At 38.4% G+C, this 21,644-nt stretch overlaps 1 protein-coding gene across 2 annotated transcripts in view; it reads left to right on the plus strand.

The window, feature by feature from the left end:
* The window catches only part of SLC4A10 (solute carrier family 4 member 10), a 176,592-nt gene that overhangs the window by 148,809 nt on the left and 6,139 nt on the right, over window positions 1–21,644 (plus strand). For both annotated transcript variants that reach the window (XM_065413209.1, XM_065413210.1), the window contains exons 15-23: window positions 3,990–4,095; window positions 8,551–8,712; window positions 10,057–10,170; window positions 10,991–11,152; window positions 14,382–14,633; window positions 15,984–16,052; window positions 17,273–17,446; window positions 18,219–18,341; window positions 21,424–21,491. In XM_065413209.1, the coding sequence (XP_065269281.1) occupies window positions 3,990–4,095; window positions 8,551–8,712; window positions 10,057–10,170; window positions 10,991–11,152; window positions 14,382–14,633; window positions 15,984–16,052; window positions 17,273–17,446; window positions 18,219–18,341; window positions 21,424–21,491 (1,230 nt within the window). The remainder of the gene's footprint in view (window positions 1–3,989; window positions 4,096–8,550; window positions 8,713–10,056; window positions 10,171–10,990; window positions 11,153–14,381; window positions 14,634–15,983; window positions 16,053–17,272; window positions 17,447–18,218; window positions 18,342–21,423; window positions 21,492–21,644) is intronic.

Genomic DNA, 21,644 nt, shown 5'->3' on the forward strand with positions numbered 1-21,644 from the left:
ATCTTTCCTTCCACAATCCCAGGAAACCAGATCCCTTGCAGTTTCCTTACTCTGATACTTTAAACGTGTCTTGTTATATATGTAGTGTAGCTGTAGCCATGTCATTAGAGAGACAAGGTGGGTGAGGCAAGGTAATATCTGAAGGTAATATCTGAAGTTTGTCCAATAAAAGAAATGTGAGAACCCTTTGCATTTAGGTAAAGCATTGACCAAAGGCCAAGGATGCAAAAAGCAGCTATTTTGTCACTAGATTGGTTCTGCCAACAGAGGTGCTAAAGTTTCACCATCTTATTTTTGTCAATAATGACACCTAAGGGTTCACTACCATTAATACTGGCAGGCCTTCCCTTTTGTATTTTTGTCTGTGAAAATAGCAATTTCTTCCTAGCAAATCATTATGTATCTATTAGCATAACCAAAATGACTGCTGAGGTGCTGACTTATTACTCTTTCCACAAAGGGCAGTAAAGAATATTATTTGGCAAATATGATGTTTAAAACTATACTACATTACTTTAAAAACATATTTGTAGAAGTGTCCCTAGCACATTGCTGTTTGATTTGAACAAGGCATGAACTCTTCAGCAGGTCAGACAGTGTGTCTAAGGTGCTGAGTAGTTGCCAACCATAAACCTTTATCTTTATAGCATTCTACTAGGAATCTTTGTACCTGCAATAGAGACAGTGAGTTATTACTTATTCCAGCTTTGTGTGCTCCATTTTATCACACCACAGACAATATTCTGAGGAAGAGAAAAAAACACGACTGGCACACACTGTAATGTATTTTACTTTAGTCCTGAGGGCTTAGCTCACTATTACAGGGGAAAAAGTAGTAATGAAAGGGACTTTCATTTCATGTTATTGCTGCTGTATTCCCCTTTACTTATTTTAATTTAAGATTTTAACATTTAAAACCTCAGACAGTTAGTAAAATGTCCCTGAACACAGTATTCCTGCTGACTAATAAATTTGACTAATAAATTCCTGCTGAATTATAGTTTGGAAAAGGCTCTCCGGTGTCACTACAAACATCCATCTGCTGGCTGCATAGCTCCCAAGAGGGTATATTTTCTCCAGAGCTGTAAGATCATTTGAAGAGGCATAGTGGAAATCTCATCTTTTACCACCTAGGGCCACTTCAATATTAAGCCAGAATTTTCTGAGGCATTCCCTTAAGCTATAAGTACTGTATCCCCTGTAGCAGCACTTGTACAGTGATAGTCACAACAAACTGATGTCTTTAACAGAGTGAACATCTACTTTGGCTTTAATTCCGTGTATCTGGTAGAAAACAAAAGAGTTTGATCCACTCACTAAGGATCTAATTCTGCTCCCACTTAAATCAATGGCAAGACTCACATTGACTTTAATGGTGCAGGCTCAAGATTTGGTCTGTGTGGACTGTGCTTACACAAATATCCTGCAGATAAATGGTCTACCTCTAACAAACATCTATGGAATTTAGTAAATGCTAGACTAGAGCTTCATGTCTCCCTGGGAAGGAGTCGGTGATAACGCTGGTGAGAAGGGATCTATTTATATAGCGTTATACAATGTGACTGACCCAACCACAAAATACACCCAATATTTTCAGGTGTTTGATTTTTATTGTCAGAATTATGAAATTCCAAAAGGTAAATTACTCAGAATATTTATTAAATCCTCTCACCAGTTATCACACTTCTGACTGTAAGGAGTTAGAAACTTTTTGCATAGTGTATCTAACTTTTAAATGTAACTTTATAATTTATAACTCATTCAGATATACAGTTTAGTATTGGTGACATGCACAGTCTTCCCTTCTATTGAGAAAGAGGCACCCTGTATTACCCTGGCTATTGTAATCACAAAGCTAATGGGCCGTATCACACTGTCTGGCCAATCTGTGATCAGCACTGGACTTCAGGGGGCAGGAAGCTTCTGCCCCACTGTGTTCACAGGAAATAGTAACTGGAAATAGACCCATGTGCATTATTACACAAAAACCATGTATTTCCTTGCAATAATGTAGCTGATACATTGTCATGCATCAGCTTTATTATGCTACTTTAATCCAGTATTAATGTATGTGTTCTATTTATTTTGTTCAATAATATTTTGAACTAAGTTTTGAACCCACTTACTCTGCATTCAGGGTGTGATACAAAGCTCATTGAAGCCTGTTGAAAAATTCAAGTGATTTTGGATCAGGGCATCCATTTCTAAGTTTCTTTGTATGCTGTTGCTTTATTTTATGTTCCTTGTTCATGGGTTGTTGTTTTTTTCATTGTTTGTTTCATTTTTAATAATATGATTTCATTTAAAGTAAAACCAAGGAGGTCTACAAAGAAAATATGTCTCTATATGTTAAATGCAGGTGTGGAGTCACATCAGGGGTGAAAGTAACTTAAAGGACTTACCAGTACTCCGGAGTCCTGAGCAGGGGGCGGGGTCTTAACTGGAAGAGGCGGGACCTTTAAAATCCCCTGGCCCTTTAAATCAAGATTTAAAGGGCCGGGGCTCCAGCTGCAGTAGTGGTGGCTGGGAGCCCCAGGCCCTTTAAATCACCCCCAGAGCTACCAGCTGCAGAGGCGGTTGGGAGCCCCAGGGCTAGGGCGTGATTTAAAGGGCCTGGGGCTCCTGCTGCCGCTACTGCACCGGAGCTCCGGGCCCTTTAAATGGCTGATGGGGCCCCAGGGGCTCCCATCTGCTGCTGCTACTCCGGGTTCTGGTGGCAATTTAAAGGGCCCGGGGGGGCGGCCGCTGACGGGAGCCGCAGGCCCTTTAAATCGCCGGCCTGGGGAAGCCGGTCCGGTCCGGCATGGCGTACCGGCTCTTGCTGGTACGCCGTAGCATACCATACCAGCTTACTTTCACCTCTGGGTCACATGTATAGTACTTCAGTGGAAATCTACTTTGTGCTTTGCAGTATAGAGAGCTGCAGTTTTCATCTGCAGAACATAAAGTACTTTATAAACCTGGGTAAAAATTCTTATCCCTATTCAATGGATAGGGAAACAGGCACAGAGAAGGTTAATGACTTGTCTAAGTGCATACTATGGTTCAGTGGCGGAGTCAAGATTTGAATATAGATCTAGTGACTCCCACCCTACGCTTAGTCTACCAGTCCACAGCTGCCCATGAAATGTTTAACACTAAGTGGGGCACAGCATTTTTTGCAGCTGTTATTGCTAGTTTTGTACTGTAGGTTTTAAGTGTGCTTGACTGAAGAATGCTGCAAGGCAAGATTTTTTTCCTTTCAGAATCTGCAAAGTACCGTACATACTCTTTAAGACTCTGCTGAGGAGCAAGCCTCCCACAGCTGCTTCAAATGCTTAAGACTTAATTTTGATTTTAAATTGCCTGTTTGGAGCATTGTCCTCCCACGCTGCCTCTGCCACATTTCCTGTGTTCAAATACAAACTTTAAAATGAAAATGAAACTTTAAGAGCAGCTGTGGAGGAGGGGGAAAATGGCAGATGCAGTGCGGCATGTCCTGGGGATCATGCAAAACCCTGACATTTGTCCTGCGGGTTTGTCAGGACAATTACAAAAGAGAGAGGGGAAACCCAGCACGGTTAGAGTATGAGGAATGCATGACTCTAGAGCCCAGAGCCATGAATAATAGGTCATCTCTATGCAGGAAACTTCAGAGATATGGGCTTAATAGCACTGGCACATACTCAATAGCAAGTCAGTGCTCTTAATGAAATCTGGAGTACATCAATAGAATAAAAAGAAAATTGTGTTACTGTGTATAATCAGTTACATGTGTCACCACAATGTTATGTATTATATATGCACATGTACTTCACTGTGAAATATGCTCCTGCAGTACTGATAACTATTGATCTATATTCAGCTCCATAACAAGAATTCACTGAATTAAATTGAACTAAAATTATATTAAAAAGTAGAGCATCATTTTAATACACTAATGCCATAAGCGTAATAAAGAGTTTGGATTTCGTAAGTAAATACGAAAAAATACTTCTTTATCTTTTCAGATGTAGTTGTGTGGAGCCACATAATCCTAGCAATAAGACCTTGCAATATTGGAATGACCACAATATCTCTGCATCGGACATACCTTGGGGAAACCTAACGGTGTCAGTAAGTGAAGTATTGAAACCTAATAAATCCATGAACATGAATGTAATATTTTCTGCTATAGTCATATTAATAAATTACATTGCTCTAGCTATGATTGTATTGTTTAAATATGGCACATACAGTACTTTGCTGAACAAAGGTTAATGTAGATTTTCTATCATTAATATTTTTAGAAACCTTTTGCTAGATTATTATATAATCTTTATTAGTACTGTGATACAGCAGGGCCAGAGGACAGCAGGTGAGTGATAGATAGGAGGTATATAAGCCCCAGGATGATTAAGGCCTTATTCCCTGTGGACTGAGGAGAGGTTACTACAGGGTAATTAGAGCACCTGGAGCCAGTTAAGGCCCCGGAAGGGAGAGCTGGCTGGAGAGGTCACCTGGGGAGGCGCTGCTGCGCCCTGGAGGTGGGGTCTTGCCTGAGCCCTGCCATGACCCCGCTGCCTCCTCCCCTCCAGCAGGGAGAGGGGCTGCTCCAGCGCGGCAGGGGCTGCCTGTTGGGCTGGGCCAGCCTCTCCTCCCCGAGGAGGAGGGACGGAGAGCTGACTGTAGTTTGCAAGAATACTGTTATTGACCAGAGGATCAGAGTACCAGGGGAAGCAAAACCCTGCCCAAGCAGAGCAGGGGGACTCCCCAGGCACAGAGGACTGAGAGAAACCCTGCCCAAGGGGAAAGAGGGTAAGAAGTCCATGAAGCTAAAGGGGCTGGAACCCAGAGTAGGGGGCTGACCCGGGTCCCTTCCCCGCTTCCCTTCTATCCCACAACAGAGCAATAGCGGAGCCGTCAATGCCCAAGAATAGGGGCAAGGGGCAACGCCCTGACCCACCACACTAAGGAAAAACATGGGACCCACCACAATAGTGTCGGCCATTTGCCATAGTACATATTAAAGCAAGAATGCGCATCATTGTGCACTGCTTTAAAAAGTTTGTTTACATACTTACAGAGAAGTATGACTGAGATTGTCTAAACACATCAAATGACGACAATGAATTTGACCTAAATTCTACCAGATGGCAAAACCAAAGCTGCCTTGTCTAGAAAGAATCTATAAGCTTTATTTTCCCTAAAATACTCTTCCAGCTGTTCAGGCTATACTGATGGGGGAAAGAGAACGTTTGTTAACATCCCAGTTAGTTGCTAAAGGTCTATTTTACCCATTCCTTTAATGTCAGCTATGTACTGTGTTACTATTGGAGTTGTATAAACATTTCCTTGACATAAAAGAAATCAAGCCACCATTCTACAGCACCTAATGCAAAATGTATTATTCTTGAAAGGGCTTGTTTCACACACACAAAATATTTGTTCCTGAACTATATATTTTTCTGGATAGGGTTGGAGCCAGGGAACCTTACACTTATTATTTTCCTTTCCCTCAGCTGCTTTTGAAGCTTGCTTGTAAATGGCATATTTGAACACAGGCTCTTTTTTTTTCTTGCAATATTTTCTTCTTTGTAAATGGTCATTTCATTACAAAGCCAATGACAGATCAGTCTAGAAAGAGAGAAAGCTGGGACAGGCTCATGAGACTCACAAGACCGGGCTTGTTTGATTTCTTCAGTAGGCAGAGTCGTCATCATAGACATGTAGTCTTTCATCTTCATGAATTTCTTTTCAGAAAATTAGGCTGGGGGAAAGCTTTCAAAAGCAAAACTCAGAGTTGCCTTGGTTTAGTCAACTAAAGTCTATAAATGTTAATTCAGTTGATACTGTATTCTTTCTACAGCATAGATTTTCAACCCGGGAGTTGAAATCCAATCCAAGGGAGTGACACAAAGATCTAAATAGGGTCATAACCACCTTCTCTTTCTTTATGGATTGATGGGAGTATGTGTAGGGGTTGTCCCTGAAACTTTTTTGTGTTGTAAAATGGGGTCACAATATGGAAAAAGTTAAGAACCACAGTTCTAAGGGATCCTAGCGATTTCAGCAAAGACCTGATAGCGTGAGCTCTCAGAATAACAAGAGAAGGTGTCTGCTATCACAGTGTTTCTCAGAGTATATTTGTAGCTTAGATATAAAATAACTAATTCAATTTTAACAATAAATGTTACTAAGCCCTAACGTGTTATATTAAGCAGCTGAAAAGCTGCACACAATGAAGGATTCAGGAATATATAACTCCGCTTCCCCTCAAAGATTTATAGTCAATAATCTAGTTTAAATTGGGAGCAGTATGATTGAACAGATTTTCCAATATCCCCCATGCCTGTCAAATAAATATCCTGATTTCCTGACAATTATATATTTATTCATCATTTGAAATTTCTTCATGTCATTCGCAACCCCTCCCTGGTGCCAAAATATGCCAGTGATAGCCTACAGTGATTTGTTCTGGTCACACACAGACAGCACTGTATTTTCCACATATTAACTCTTGTTAGTGTTCCTGGTGGTAGGCCTCATAAGTGTAATGCTAAGCAAGGACACAGGAGTCAAGTTTATCAGAAGAGCAAAGAAAATACATTTTATTAACTGCACAAACACTTGGCTGAGTCTTAGTCTGCTCAGATTTTTGCAAATCTCTAGTTTGCACTGTGCCCGCTTAGAGTCTTGATACAGGCATTAGTATAGTCAGTTAGTAAATTGATATATATTCTTACAGGATGAAATTCACCCTTGTGCATAGGCCATCATAAAGAGACCATGTGCCTTGGTTTAACCAGGGCAGTTGTACTTTTTCATCTGGTGTCCCAAAGTCCTGAGAGCTTCTTTTGGGATGCATGAAATGTTCTGTTTTTTCATTTCATCAATCAAAGTTTTCTGGTTTTTAATACCTACTGATTGTTTGTCCCAGATGTATTGCTATACTGATATATATGTTTTGCACTCCCTTGTCTCACTCTCATCCCATAGTAGGGTGTATTTCATGCCAATCATTTCAAAACCAAAGCTTGTCATAAATTGTCCAGCCATGGTACTGCAATATGAATTTGATGAGTCAGTGACTCCGTGTAATTGATGAAAAAATTCTGCTCTGGCAGCATATAATGGGAAGGAATAGGTACCTAGTGGTTGTTATAGCCTCACTTCTCCTTCTCTCTGTGGTGACCAGAACCATAAAGAGGAGGAAAGTGTGGGACAGATAGTCCATGGGGGATGGGGCAGAGCTTTGTTTCTTCTTCTTCTTTCTTTCTTTCTTTCTTTCTTTCTTTCTTTCTTTCTTTCTTTCTTTCTTTCTTTCTTTCTTTCTTACATACATAAATAGAACAGGTCAAAGAAGAGTGCCAAAATGTAGAGCACCTGAGAATTCTATGACTCTAATAAATGTTGCCACAAAAGTGCCCCAATTTGTTATTTTGACAGTATGGTCAGTTACTTTTTCACCACATAAGTCTTCTCCCATAGTCAGGGTATTGGAGAATGGACCCCTCAATTCAGGTTACTCTGTTTCTTATATTCCTTTACTTAGTGAGTGAGCAGTGGGATTCCATGTTCTATAGTTCACATCTTCATAGATTTCCCACATTTCTGTGCTCATTGTTTAGGAAGCTGAACACATCTGTATTTATGGCTGTCTGACAATCCTTTTTTAGATTTCTACTAGAGGTGTATCTGAAATGTAAGGTTCACATGTGAGATTTAGGTTGCAGCAAACCTGTTTGCTATCTTTTTAAAATAAATTGGTTAAAATTTGACAAATTGTGACACATCAGACTTTGAAGTGAAGCTGTTGTCTGAAATAAATATTACTGTTTTGTTTGGTGTATTCCCTGAATTTTATCAGATCTTTTTTAGAAACAATCTCAGCTTTTCCTAAGCAAAGAAAATTTTGTGAAGTGTGCTGCCCCCTTCTGGTAAATACATTTGTTAGTTCCATTCTGGGATAATATGTAGGTCTGAATAGTTTTCCTTCAAATTATTAAGTTAAAACAAACAACTAAAGCTTGGAAATGCAACAAGAGTAGCCCTTATCAGAGTATTTTCTTTCCTTTCTCAGCAGCCATGTGAAAATTAAACATTAAAAAAAAATACAACCAAACTGTTTAAAAACAAATACAGGTTTGTTTCAAAGTATGGGAGAAGTTTTATTTATCCAAACCAATTTGCCCATCCTTAATTGATATCACATAGTGATTATGTCATTAAATATCTCTAGGAAAAACTGTCAATCATTGCTAAGTTTCTTTAGTGCTCTATGGGACAATGTCTGAGTGTATGAGATGTTCTTCATTCTGAGATGGACAATTCTCATTTTCTAGCTTTCCTTTTTTCTTCATAGCATTACAGCTGAAAAGTACAGTTTGTCCATACAATTCAGATATAAAGATTTGGGGTTTTAAATGAAAGAATATCTTAAAAATTAAAAATTAGTTTACTATTGACAATATATTATATGATCTAATCTGTCATTTATTTAAGGGAGTAACTAATCACAGGGGAAAAAATTATATAACAGCATTTACTAGGGCATTTTTCAAAACAATCCTGCTTTGTTCTTCCTGTTAGGAATGTGGGACGTTTCATGGGGAGTACGTTGGACGAGCCTGTGGACATCATGGCCCTTATGTTCCAGATGTTCTCTTCTGGTCAGTCATCCTGTTCTTTTCTACAGTAACACTGTCATCCACACTGAAGCAGTTCAAGACTAGCCGATATTTTCCAACAAAGGTACCTGGAATATACCTTTTTAACGCAAAAGTTTGTGTAAATCTTGTGGAAGTATAAATCTCCACTGTTGCAGACCCAGTTTCTTGCTGCCCTCTATAATTTCTTGCTGGTGAAGTGCTGTAAGTTGTTGGGGTTTTGTAGAGAAATTGTTTAGTTATCTGTTTTTGTTATTTTTTCTGTTTCCATCTTGATGTTTAAAACAGAAAGTAATTCACAGCAAAATCTGACAAACAGAAACATCTTAAATCAGCCTTTAACACTGAAGAGTGACTCAGTAGGGAGTTTGGTCCTAAAGGTTAAAAACTCAGCTCTCTTCAGAAAAAGGAATAATGATAAAAAATAGCTTGATGTTCTAAAGATAACACTACTCTCACTGCAAATTGTTCTTCCTTTAGCGTGCTCTGTTTACAAGTGATGTGTCCTTCTGCAATCCTGTTCATATTCCTTAAATATTTCCCACCCTGTGCATGTTATACTCTGTACCAAAGCTACTTATCTCCCACCAATCTAGATTCCTAGGAAGAGTTGCATTGTCTCCTGAGGCTGCTGCAGTACTCCTGGCAAGAGTGCAGTGCATGCTCCCCTTTGAACCAGCTTCTCTGGTTGGTGAGGAGGAAGGATGGAGTTATTACCATCCCCCACTCCAGTGGTGGCACTGTCCTCATGCACACTCATGGGAGTGTAAGGACTGCCAATGTGCCTGACCATAATGTGAATGAACAAGAATGGGTCCCTGTGCTCTTTCTCCATGTTGTGAAATTGAAACAGCACATGGGTGAGCACAATCTCTCCCGTAAGGAAAGTATTCCCTTAAGCCAGTGGTTCTCAACCCGGGTACATGTACCCCTGGGGATACGCAGATGTCTTCCAGGGGGTACATCAACTCATTTAGAGATGTGCCTAGTTTTACAACAGGCTACAAAAAAAGCACTAGCGAAGTCAGTACAAACTAAAATTTCATACAGACAATGACTTGTTTGTACTGCTCTAAATACTATACACTGAAATGTAAGTATAATAGTTATATTCCAATTGATTTATTTTATAATTATATGGTAAAAATGATGAAGTAAGCAATTTATCAGTAAGAGTGTGCTGTGACACTTCTGTATTTTTATGTCTGATTTTTGTAAGCAAGTGGTTTTTAAGTGAGGTGAAACTTGAGAGGGTAGGCAAGACAAATCAGACTCCTGTAAGGGGTTCAGTAGCCTGGAAAGGTTGAGAGCCACTGTCTTAAGCCATAAAAGGAATTAAGTTGCAGCTCTTGTATTTGCTTTCTCAAATCCCATGTGGATATTTTTGGTATTTCCCTGCTGGAAATGACATTTGGCTCAATATTTTTAGGTGCGATCTATAGTCAGTGACTTCGCTGTCTTTCTCACTATTATGTCCATGGTTTTAATTGACTACGCCCTGGGGATTCCGTCTCCAAAGCTTCAGGTTCCAAATGCATTCAAGGTAATTCATTAATAAACTGTACTGTTGTATTGCATCACTAAAATACTTTGCTACATAGTAGATTAAGTAGATATTTGATAACAAGTGAATAATAATTCTTCTCTGAATGTATGTATGTGTGTGTGTGTGTGTGTCTATAGTTCCTAAAACAACAGGGCCTTGATCCAACTTGTGGCCCCCTTGGCTCTACCATAATACATATAAATAATAATAAACTCTTTACAGTGCAACCATTATTATCCAAATCTCATTAATCTGAAATTCCCTGTTATCTTCACAAAAGTGAAGTTTGGCTATTTGATCCTTAGGAGCAAAGGTAGGTTGGTCTAACTAAAGAGTCTTAGCCAATTCTCTCCACCCTATTTTCCTTCTCACCCTTGCCCTTGTCTCTCATCAGGCTCCCCCGTGCTCCTTTATATTGGGGGACTCAGCCAGCAGACTGGGAAGTTTGCAGTCACATGTTTCTCAGATCATGCAAATCCTAGATTATTATATGGTTTGGGGCGTCCCCCTGAGACCTTGGATCATTATCATTTTACTGAATGCAATAAAGTCTGTAATATCCCAGTTAACATATAACTGTTAAAGACTTAAAGAAATGCTGTGTTTATATTTACCTGCTCTTTCTGGTACTGTTTTACAGTATGATGTTTAGTATATTCTGTGATATTATACAGCGAGATATTAATTCTTTATAGAAGCATCTCTAAATGAAACCTATCATTTCCTAAGTAGTGCTTGTCTGTGTAGCTGCAAAGTCAGAGCATTTAATAATCACTAGAATTCTGAATTGGCCATACATTACCTTATGTTTTTGTAGCCCACCAGAGATGATCGTGGCTGGTTTGTCTCTCCTCTGGGGCCTAATCCTTGGTGGACCATTTTAGCTGCCATAATTCCAGCTCTGCTTTGTACTATCCTTATCTTTATGGACCAGCAGATTACAGCTGTTATTATCAACAGAAAAGAACACAAACTAAAGGTATATGTTTATAGAACACAGTCAAAAGGTCATATGTTTACTTTACCTTCCTACTTTGCTTTATGTAATGTACTTTCAACACTGCTCAATAACAGTTAACTTACTGTGCATTATTTAGCAGTCTTTTTCAATAAATTTAAAAAAATTGAGCAAGTATGTTAATTTTGTGTATGTAATTTGTATTCTTTGTCAGCGATTCTCCTTTTACACTCCTTTAAAAGTGTTCTTAGAGCATACCCCTCAAGTCAGCGAAGCACTGAAGCAGGTGTCATTTAACTTTAAGCAGCTGCTTAAGACCCATTGACTTCAAAGAACTTCAATATATGCTTTAAGTTAAGCACTTGCCAAAGTGCTTTACTTAATCTAAACAGTCGTGTCTAATATCTCTTGAAATCCAGGCATCATCTGCTGGTGGGCTTAATTTTGAGAATCTATTAAGGGGACATGGTATTTTCTTATCACTTTGTTCCTTCTCTGCCTCTCTATATCTTTTGAATTTCCCCATAAGTGCTTTCTTCCCTTCCCTTCCTTCTTGGAGGAGGGAGAAGTGTAAAAACTGAACTTTAGAGGGAAAATGGGATCTTAAAACAACATAGAACAACTTCCTGCTGGATGTCGACAGATGGAGAGGGGAGAAAGGGGCATCACCTCTCTGAAAAGCTGCTGGGCAAAATCCAACAGCAGGCTTCTGTACTTGTATATGCAGCAAATTTAGGCCTCTTTTGACATACTTTTAATAAACAACAATCCAATCCCAGATCACTTTAGCAAATGTATTGGCGTCCTTCACTTTGCACTGCCTCTTCTTCGATGATTGTGACATTTGATATGTTCTTTTTTTGCCCTTTTTGTCAGCCTGACTCTTCATGTCAATGCATAGCATTGCATGTGGTTAACTTGACAGATGCAGGAAATTGCTGCCAAGCTTTGGAATGTGTTTTTTCAGCACTGGCATCTGGGAGTCAGATGGCTCTCCTGTCTGCCCTCTTGTCTTGCTGCATATTAGTTTTGCTGGGGTCTGGTATAGCATCACCTGTTGCTATGCTTTCTTGTCCTCCCATATGTCAGTTTCCTTGGATCCCGGGAAAAACTCCCTGATTCTGTATGTATTAGTGCATACATTCCTCCAAAATGTGTCAGAAGGTAAAATAGGCGTCTCTGTTAGGATTTAGATTTAAACTCCTTCTTTGAGTGCATGTGTGCATATAACTAATCTTTGTTAACACATCTCTGTGTTTAGCTAGACATGTCTTAGATGTAAGACTAGTGAGATAGTGAAGGGAGTTTTTTCTTTGATTTACCTTATATGAAGATGTCTCCCATGGTAAACAAAATAAATGAATAAAAATGGCATTTTCATGTTTGGTATGTGACTTACATTTCAGAAACCCAAACACTTCTTATTTTAGATCTAAAACTCATCTTCAGAAAGAAATTGTCTGCTTCCAAATCATTTTTTTCTCTTTTTTATATTTCCTGAATGGAAATTCTGAATAGAGTGTGCCTTAGAGTTTCTTTTTTTAGTCTCTGTAGCAAACCCTTCCAAGTTTGTTTGGAAATGGTTTAGTTACTTTTTTTTTTGTCATAAGCCATCTGCATGAGTTTACAGGTAAGATTCTGGTTCAACACATTCATGTTATTTGCATGAGCTTTACTGCTTCATTAGAACAGGAAGTTGGACGTGTTGCCATATTGGAAAATACTGTATGTGATTTACCCCATGTGACTTTTCTCAGTAACAGTTTGAACTTTAAGTGCACTGGTGAACCACAGTCTCAGAGAGTATGTCTACACAGCAGCTAGTGGTGTAATTTCCATCACGGTAGATGTTTTCTTTTGATTTGAGAGAGCTCACTAAACATAGCAGTGTAGCTGTGGTGGTGCGGGTAGCCAGCCAAATACAGTCCTGTCTGAGACCCTAGATATATATTCAGGCAGCTAACCCATGCCTCTTTGGCTACATTGCTATTCTTATAACACTATGTCGATCATATCTAGTATGTATACATCTACGCTAGTTGGGAATTATGCCTCCAGCTGTAGTCTGAATATACTCACAGTGCTCCTGGGTTTTCAGAAAGAGGGAGGAAAAAAGTCCAGCTTTGACAAAAAGTTCATTTATATGGAAAAACTTTATGCAAAGCAATGTTCGTTCTCACATACAAGTTGAACATAAACCAAGGTTGATTTTGAATGCATTTGAGGTTTGAGTCAAATGTTTTACATACCTCTGCTCGGTAGCACAGAAATGTTATAACTTGACTTTATCTGATTGTCTAACACAGTCAACCTTTAAAGATGGTATTTCTTTCATACTGACTGTTCCTACCAATGGGATTGTATTTCTTAAGCATGTAATGGGGGAAACTGAAAAAGCACAGTACCTGATTTATTTTTTTAACCAACCTTCTTAATTTATAGAAGACTATTTTTACAATGGACAAAAGTAGAAATACAGATTGAAATCTCCAGAAAAAAATCACAAGCAAACCTCAGTTTAGCATGATAATGATACTACTGAGAACTTATTACTTGATGTGGCATTAATATAAAGGATTTTAAAACATACAAAAAGGTGCATGTACTTTTATAGACACTGACGATTTAAATTAGTTTTGTAGCTGCTAATTTAACAGTATCTGTGATATATTGTGGAGGGAAGAATCCCTTTGATTTTCAACCTTCTGTATGACCATGTCTGTTTGCTCTCCTCTATTAAGTTTTTTTTAAAAAGTGAATTCATTGCATGTGAATGATACCATATTGGCAGCCCTGGTAATTGGCATCCACTGTTATCAACAGATCAGGTCCAGGTAAAACAGCAGCGACACATCTTTGCCCATATTTGCTCACCAGCATATCTGAAACTGGCTATGGAAGGAGCACCTCTATGGATGGCTTCTCTTGGTATCTCTCGTGACACCACCAGAAAAGAAGCCAAATGATACCAGTTTTGGTAGTAGATTTGCGATATGGACACTTGCCTGCTAGGAACTAGACTAAAACCACCAACTCATTTCACATAAATTACCAAACTATCACCATCATAGCCACCTTTCTCCCACTGCTGACATCAGCTTGGGTAAAACATGGAGGACTGCTATTTTCTGTTAGGCATTTGAGTTTTTGAAATTGTTTCTAATAGTTAATTAGGTATGCCTGCTGCTAGAGCTTTCCTTAATCCAGATGTCATTTTACATCTTGTTATTGTTGCTGTTTCTTTTAACAGAAAGGGTGTGGATACCATCTCGACTTGTTGATGGTGGCACTCATGCTTGGAGTGTGCTCTATTATGGGATTACCATGGTTTGTTGCTGCCACCGTCCTTTCTATTTCCCATGTGAATAGCTTGAAACTGGAATCAGAGTGCTCTGCTCCAGGAGAGCAGCCCAAATTTCTTGGAATACGGGAACAAAGAGTTACAGGGCTCATGATCTTTGTTCTAATGGGCTCATCTGTCTTTTTGACAAGTGTTCTTAAGGTAATACATTTTCAAAAATAAAGAAAAAGTGAATAGTACTGTACTGTACATAGAATTTCAATTCTAATTATGCTTTTTATCGATTAGGCACACTGCCAACCAGTATCCTATATTGCAATAATAGCTCTGTGTATGACAACAATCAATGTATTCTAACACTCACATAATAAAATAGGTAGGGGCATTTCATATTTTTAACCAAAAAGGATTAGAGTGAAATCCTGGCCTCACTGAAGTCAGTGGGAGTTCTGTTACTGACTTCAGTGGGCCCAGGGTTTCACTGTTAGTCTAGCCTTGGATTAATGGCAAATTTTCATCTAAAAACCAAAGTCTGGTTAAATTACACCAGCAACCGAATTTGTTCAGTATTTGGATAACTTAAGAACATTGTGTGATCGATCTGTGGGTTAAAAAAGGGGGTTTCCAATAAGCATTCTGCAGTTGATGTCTTTGAAATAACCAGATAAGCTTTCTCACATTCTCTGCAGGTTCCAAGTCAAAGCAAATAACTAGGGGTCTATTCTCACCATACGTGTACATGATTCTTAATAATATCAGTAAGCCTTGTAGGCAAAATCCTTGTCCTAATGAAATTGATGGGAATTTTGCCATAGGTTTCATAGAGATCAGGATTTGACCTTATGTATGGTTATCATGAAGGGAATAGATTGTTTAATGCTTATATTTTTTTGTAATTCTGATTTAAATATAATGTTAAGCATGTTTCACAAAAAAGTGCGTTGTGTGCATTGCATTTAAAATAGGTGCTTAAATATGGAAAGATTTCCCTGCCCACATACTTTGTACCAGAAAGAGTCTGCACATTTTAACTAGATAGTCAGACTCACAAAATCATTGGGAAACAGTCGTGCACTGTACTTACAACACTGTGCAAGCAACACAGACAATTTCCCTTAGCAGTATTATTTATTTTGTTTTATTTACAGTATGAAAAAAGTGTAATCTTAGATGCTTTTTCTGAGAATGTTGGTTGCAATGTTCAGGTCACATTCTGAACAATATTTTACCGGAAAGCTATCTGATTATTTTATGTATGTACTCTTACACTTTTATTTTCCGGACATTTGTATTAATTTTTGAGAACAGTGAGTAAAGTACATTGTGGTAACTAACTGTTAAAGCAAAATGCATCTTTGGAGCCAGATTCTGCTCTTTATTTACACAGTTGTAAACCCAGAGTAACTCTACTAATTTTAAGGGAGTTATTCTGAATTTATTCTGGTTTGATTAATTCAGGAATATGGCTCTTTGAATTAAAATATCTTTATACATGAACTGATATTCATTATGTTCTTCTTTTCTTCCTTTTTTTTCTCCTCACCTGTGCAGTTTATTCCTATGCCAGTACTCTATGGGGTATTTCTTTACATGGGTGCTTCATCTCTAAAGGGAATTCAGGTAAAATGGAGTACAAGAAAAGCACACATATGTTTCTCTGTTAGTTATTGTGTTTACTTTTAAAATGGATAGTCATTTTTTCTTTTACTCTCTATTTACTTTCATATAGAAACTTAAAGGGACACTGTCAAGTTTCTTTTCCTGGAAGTGACTAATTTGAAAAATAAAATGGATTTTTCTCTTTAAATAGTATACATGGAAATTAAAAACTGATAATGATTCTTCTGCTCCTCTGTTGATTATTTAAAGAGACTTTTGGGTGGGCCTCAGAGCAACGCACTGTTGCACAGGCTCCTTCCTCTTCCCTCTGTACACAGGCCTGCCTACTGCCTCTTCCATTTCAACATTGCTGCTACTATTAATGGTAAACATCCGCTTGAGTTTCATCTACACAAGTAGACCAATCCTTTGTTTAGCTGCTCTACAGCTGGTTTAGCCAGACTCTTGAGGATTCCCCTCCCACATGTAAGGGATATCTCAGATAGGGAAGAGCAACTGTAGCAACTCCTACAGTGGACATGACTTGGGGAAAGGGAATGCTCTAGTGATTCCCCACTGCTGGAATGGCCCTGGAGGCAGTTGGCAGCTGGAACACCATTGGCAACAATCTACACATTGGGCCTAGGCCAGCACAGAGCTGGCCAAGGATGGTGGGAGTACCAATAGCTCCTTAACATCCCACTCTTCTGAGCTGTGCCAAGCACTCCACAGCTGCAGCTCAGGATCTGGCACTAGGACTATTTCTCATGTACTGATGCAAAGTGAAATGACGTAGTAAAAACACGTATGCCCAGCCTACATGAACTCCCCCAAATTGGCTAGTGCCGGTAGAGCTGCACTGGTGTGTGAAAAGTGCTGAGATGGATGCACCCTTGCAAAGCCTGGGGGAGGGGCATGCACCATCAACAAAACGGTGAAGTAGGCTATGCACAAAGTGCTGTCAAATGCACAGAGAAAACAAACTGAAAGAGAAAGAAGCAAACATTTTTCTTTAATCTCCTTCAATTCTAGATATTTTAGGGGTTACTTGTCACAAAATGTGGAAATATGATTACAAGTTGACAGTGTCCCATTTATTTTAAATTTTGTTTATTATCGGTGGGGCTGGTTATGTCATCTTTTATTAAGGTTGCCTGACACTTCACATTATAAGACCCTGTTTTCAGTTGCTTATAAATTTCTTAGCTAAAATCTATGCTTTATATTTATATTTCTTCTAGCTTTTTGATAGAATAAAGTTATTTTGGATGCCTGCAAAGCATCAACCAGATTTTATTTATCTGAGGCATGTTCCTCTTCGAAAAGTCCATCTCTTCACCATAATTCAGCTGAGCTGTCTTGTACTCCTGTGGGTTATAAAGGTTTCAAGAGCTGCCATTGTCTTTCCAATGATGGTATGAAAAATGTTTTTATTTTCTCAAAAAGATAAGTTATTTCTCCTAACTTATAAATAATTGCTAGAAAACATGAATTGTGTACAGGTATATTCAAAATATAGATAAGGATAGTTTCACATTGCATGATCTAAGTGAAATTCTATATAAATCTTGCAGTTTGGATCAAATCTCATTCACTTTATACATTTGAATAGCCCTACTGTCTAGTCTCATGAGAAAGGTGAGTAGGATTTGGTCCTTTATGAGACAATTTGTCACTTAAAAAAAATTCTACTTGATGGTTTTACATAAAGAACATCCATTCAATAAGGGTGTTTAGTGCCTGGAGAGACTTTGTTGTTAACAGTTTTATGTCTTGTTGAAATAAATAACTCAACTGATTCTGTTACTGAAATCAATTCTCCTTAGTTATATCACTGACTTAAAAAAAGATTAGTATTTCATGCTGCTTTAGAGGATGACAGTAAAGATCAATTGGCCCAGAATATACTGCACCCTACAAATTTTTTTCCCAAGCCCTGAAAAATGCATTAGCCCTTCCAAAATAAAGAATAAAATTCCAGTTTCCCTCTTGGATGATCCACCAACCAAATGTATGCAAGCAAAGTAGAGTAGACAGTATAACCATCCATATATATGCTTGTGCCATGCATGTCTCCTGACTACAAATTTAAACACAATCACTTTTGAAAGTGTCCCTTTAAAAGCATATTTACCATTTTTTATTTGCCTACAATACCCTGACCATTGAAATAAATGTCTTGACCAGGTTTTAGCTTTGGTGTTTGTCAGAAAACTCATGGATTTATTTTTTACCAAACGGGAGCTAAGCTGGTTGGATGATTTGATGCCCGAGAGCAAGAAAAAGAAACTGGAAGATGCAGAAAAAGAGGTAGGTCGGGGTTTCATTGTTCACTTCCTAATTCTTCTTTATCAATATTTCCATTGAATTATTTACCCCAAATCTTAGAGCTGAGTCATCATCCATGTGACATGTAGACTTAACTGTGTCAGTCCTTTGATTTTGATTATATCACATTTTAAAGTTACAAATCTAAGCCCCATTCCTGCAAATAGATGCACTACTGCAGACCTGTATGCTAGCATAATATCATACTGAGGTCAAAGAGATTCTGTGTGGGTGGAAGGAATCCCAGTGGTACATCTAATTATGAAGTGGGGTCCCTAGAGGGGGGTATGGTCTAGTGATTTGAACACAGGCCTAGGAGTCAGAAACCCCAGAGTTCTAATCCTGGAAATTAGTTTTCTTCAGTGGCCTTGGACAATTCACTTAGGCCTGGATTTGTAAAGGTTATGTAGACATTGCTGTGCTCAGCGTTACAACACTGACTGATTTAGAAGGCTAAATCTAATTTTCAAAAGTGATTTAGGAACTCAAGAGCCTAAACCCCTTTGGTTCATAATTGGATTTTGGCTCTGGGTGCCTAAATCCCTTTTACAGTGGTATGTAGGCTCCTAACTCAGTTGAACACATCAACTCCTAAATATTTTAAAAATATGGGCCTTAGCCTCTCTACCTCAGTTTAACCATCTGTAGCATGGGGATAAAATTTACTGTCCTGTCTCACTGGTGCATAGTGAAAATTAATGTTTATGAAATAATTTGAAAACCAAAGATGCTATATAAGTGATAAATATATTAATTATTAATATTTACTATTTGCAATATATGTCCAAAGCTATCAGAATGAAATTTAAAATACACTGCTCGTTCCACTTCACACTGTAACTGATATACCAATGCAAACAAGAGATTTGAGTCCACATCTGTTGTCTTTTTGAGTCAAACTAATTATAAGTAATCAAGGTACCTTTTTTCACATTTTGGGTTGTTGGAAAGGAACCCTTTCCATATCATCCCCATGTTTTGGTTATGTGTTGCTTTCTTTCACATTCCAGATAGCATCAGACAACAAAACTGGAAAGATCTTTTTTTTTTTTTTTTTTTTGCTGCTGCTGCTTTATTTCAGTCACTGTCTATTTCGAGAGGTTATTTTTACATGTTTTGGCATTTCTAAATATTTGGAGCTATCATTAAAACTGTTTAACTGTCAAAAACTTATGAAGCTGTGAAGCCTGGAAATGACAAAATTAACTAGTAATAAAACTTCTGACATGTATTCTAAAGAATTAATTGGAGAGTTGCTATCACACAGATTTTAAAAATAGAAATATTCTACCCACAAGAGTATAAATAAAGTTGACAAGATCTAAAAACTTGTTTGACTGGATCAAAATTTCATAATTTACGTTGCTTTACATTTCTAGGGCAATTTTTTCCCACTGCTTTGCAGTTTTCTTTTGTATATTATTCATCTCTTCCAATACACACTTCGGAGGCCACTTCAGAGTTAACCACTTAAGCCATTTTGAGTAAGACCCGAATGGACAAAATACACTTTTCTCATTATAAAAATTAAAATGGTGACTTTTTTAACAGGTCTAGTAGTAAAATGTGTAGAGAGACAAACTCAATTTTGGCAAGGCTTAAATTTCCTCACTGAGGGAAATGATACTGGCCATTATAGCTAGTGCCAAATTAAGAGTGTGGGCTCAGAATGTGGGCCATATAACCAGGGTGCCATATAACCCGGTGGTAGCCCTAACGTTGTTGCTATTGGTCAATCTCAATCCTCCTATTAAATGCAGGGATTAGCTAGTAAAGTGACACCCATACAAGGCAAATGGAGCAAGCCTCTTCCTACTCTGCCACCTCTTACTCCCCAGTATGGAAATAACACTCCCACCCCTTTCCTTTGGGTTATTGGTTACATAGGGCTTTAATTTCTTGTGATTCAGTCTTTATGGGGTTGTGTGTGCTGTGCTGCGTTAGCGCAGGCTGTTATGATTGCATCCATTGGTCAGTGTAGGCACACCTAACTTTGAAGCATTTGCCTGCGTTCATGTTGTGCAGACACTATTATTTCCATGGTTCAGTTGAGTGGTTTGTTTTGTTGGATTGCGATGTTAGAGGGTTGGCCATGGGAGCATGGGTTAGGTGCCCCTCACTGGGATAGAATTAATGAGGTGCATATAGACTCTCCTGCACCCACATTTTCCTGTAAATTAGGTATCTACCCACCTTTAGTGCAGAGAGTTTTGGATTTTCAGAGAACCTGGCACTCTTGCGGAAAACGTTGAAGTTTCCTCATGTAATAGGTTGCATGGGGCTGTGGCCCTTAAGTGGGCCCTGGGATGTGTGCTGGCCTGCCTGAGGCCTTGGAATAATGTGGGCTCTGTAGAACATTGAGTTTAACTCAGGTGTACTTGAGGGTATATATTAAGCCTGGGGTATATTTGAGGAATGCTCTGGATTTGAACTCAGAAAAGGAATAAAGCCTGTAGTTGCTTGAAGTGGCTCTTGTCCTCTCACTGTCAACAGGACATGTTGCTTTTAGGAGTTATGTTTTTCTGGAGTTAAAGGTTTCATGAACTTGCAATATTTGACCAATGGATTCGAATGCACATCCCCATTCTCCTTAGCCCCTGGTATTCCCAGGTGCCTTTTTATCTTCCACTGAAAATTAATTTTGGGGCCCTGGCTCATTCACTTTACAGTAAAGTTGTGCATGCAGTCATAAATCTGGGATTACCTGATTCTTGCTTGCTCAACAGTGCGGCCTAAATGTCTGCTCTTACATAGTATTTGAAATTTGATATATACATTCTTTGCTGAATATTTATTGGTAACTTCGCTCTCTTTTTGTTACAAAGGAAACTTTTATGTTTCCACTTAATGGTAAAAAATTCCATTAAGTGGAAAATTGTCCTTTAAATACATTATTTTTAGCTTCAGATGTTTCAAACATAAAAAGCAATTGGAACTGTATCCTCTGTTTTAAAGAACTTTAGTAAATATTTAATATTACAGAAAAGAAAGGTTATAACAGATATAAAAAGATCCATGTTCAGAACATCATTTTGTCTCTTGCATCTAAATGTCTTCCTCCTAGGAAGAACAAAGTATGTTAGCAATGGAAGAGGAGGGCACTGTTCAGTTACCACTCGAAGGCCATTACAGGTAAAATATACTTTTGATTAACTTGGGGCTGATGTAAGCAAACATGAGAAAAGGACTAAACAATTGTATAAAATCCTGTCATGCCACAATACTGTGACAATTCTTAATCTTGGCACAGAATGAAATCTGTCCTATCAAAAAGAAATATGCATG

Source organism: Emys orbicularis, chromosome 11, assembly GCF_028017835.1.
Source record: "Emys orbicularis isolate rEmyOrb1 chromosome 11, rEmyOrb1.hap1, whole genome shotgun sequence".
In the NCBI taxonomy this organism is placed as follows: domain Eukaryota; kingdom Metazoa; phylum Chordata; order Testudines; family Emydidae; genus Emys; species Emys orbicularis.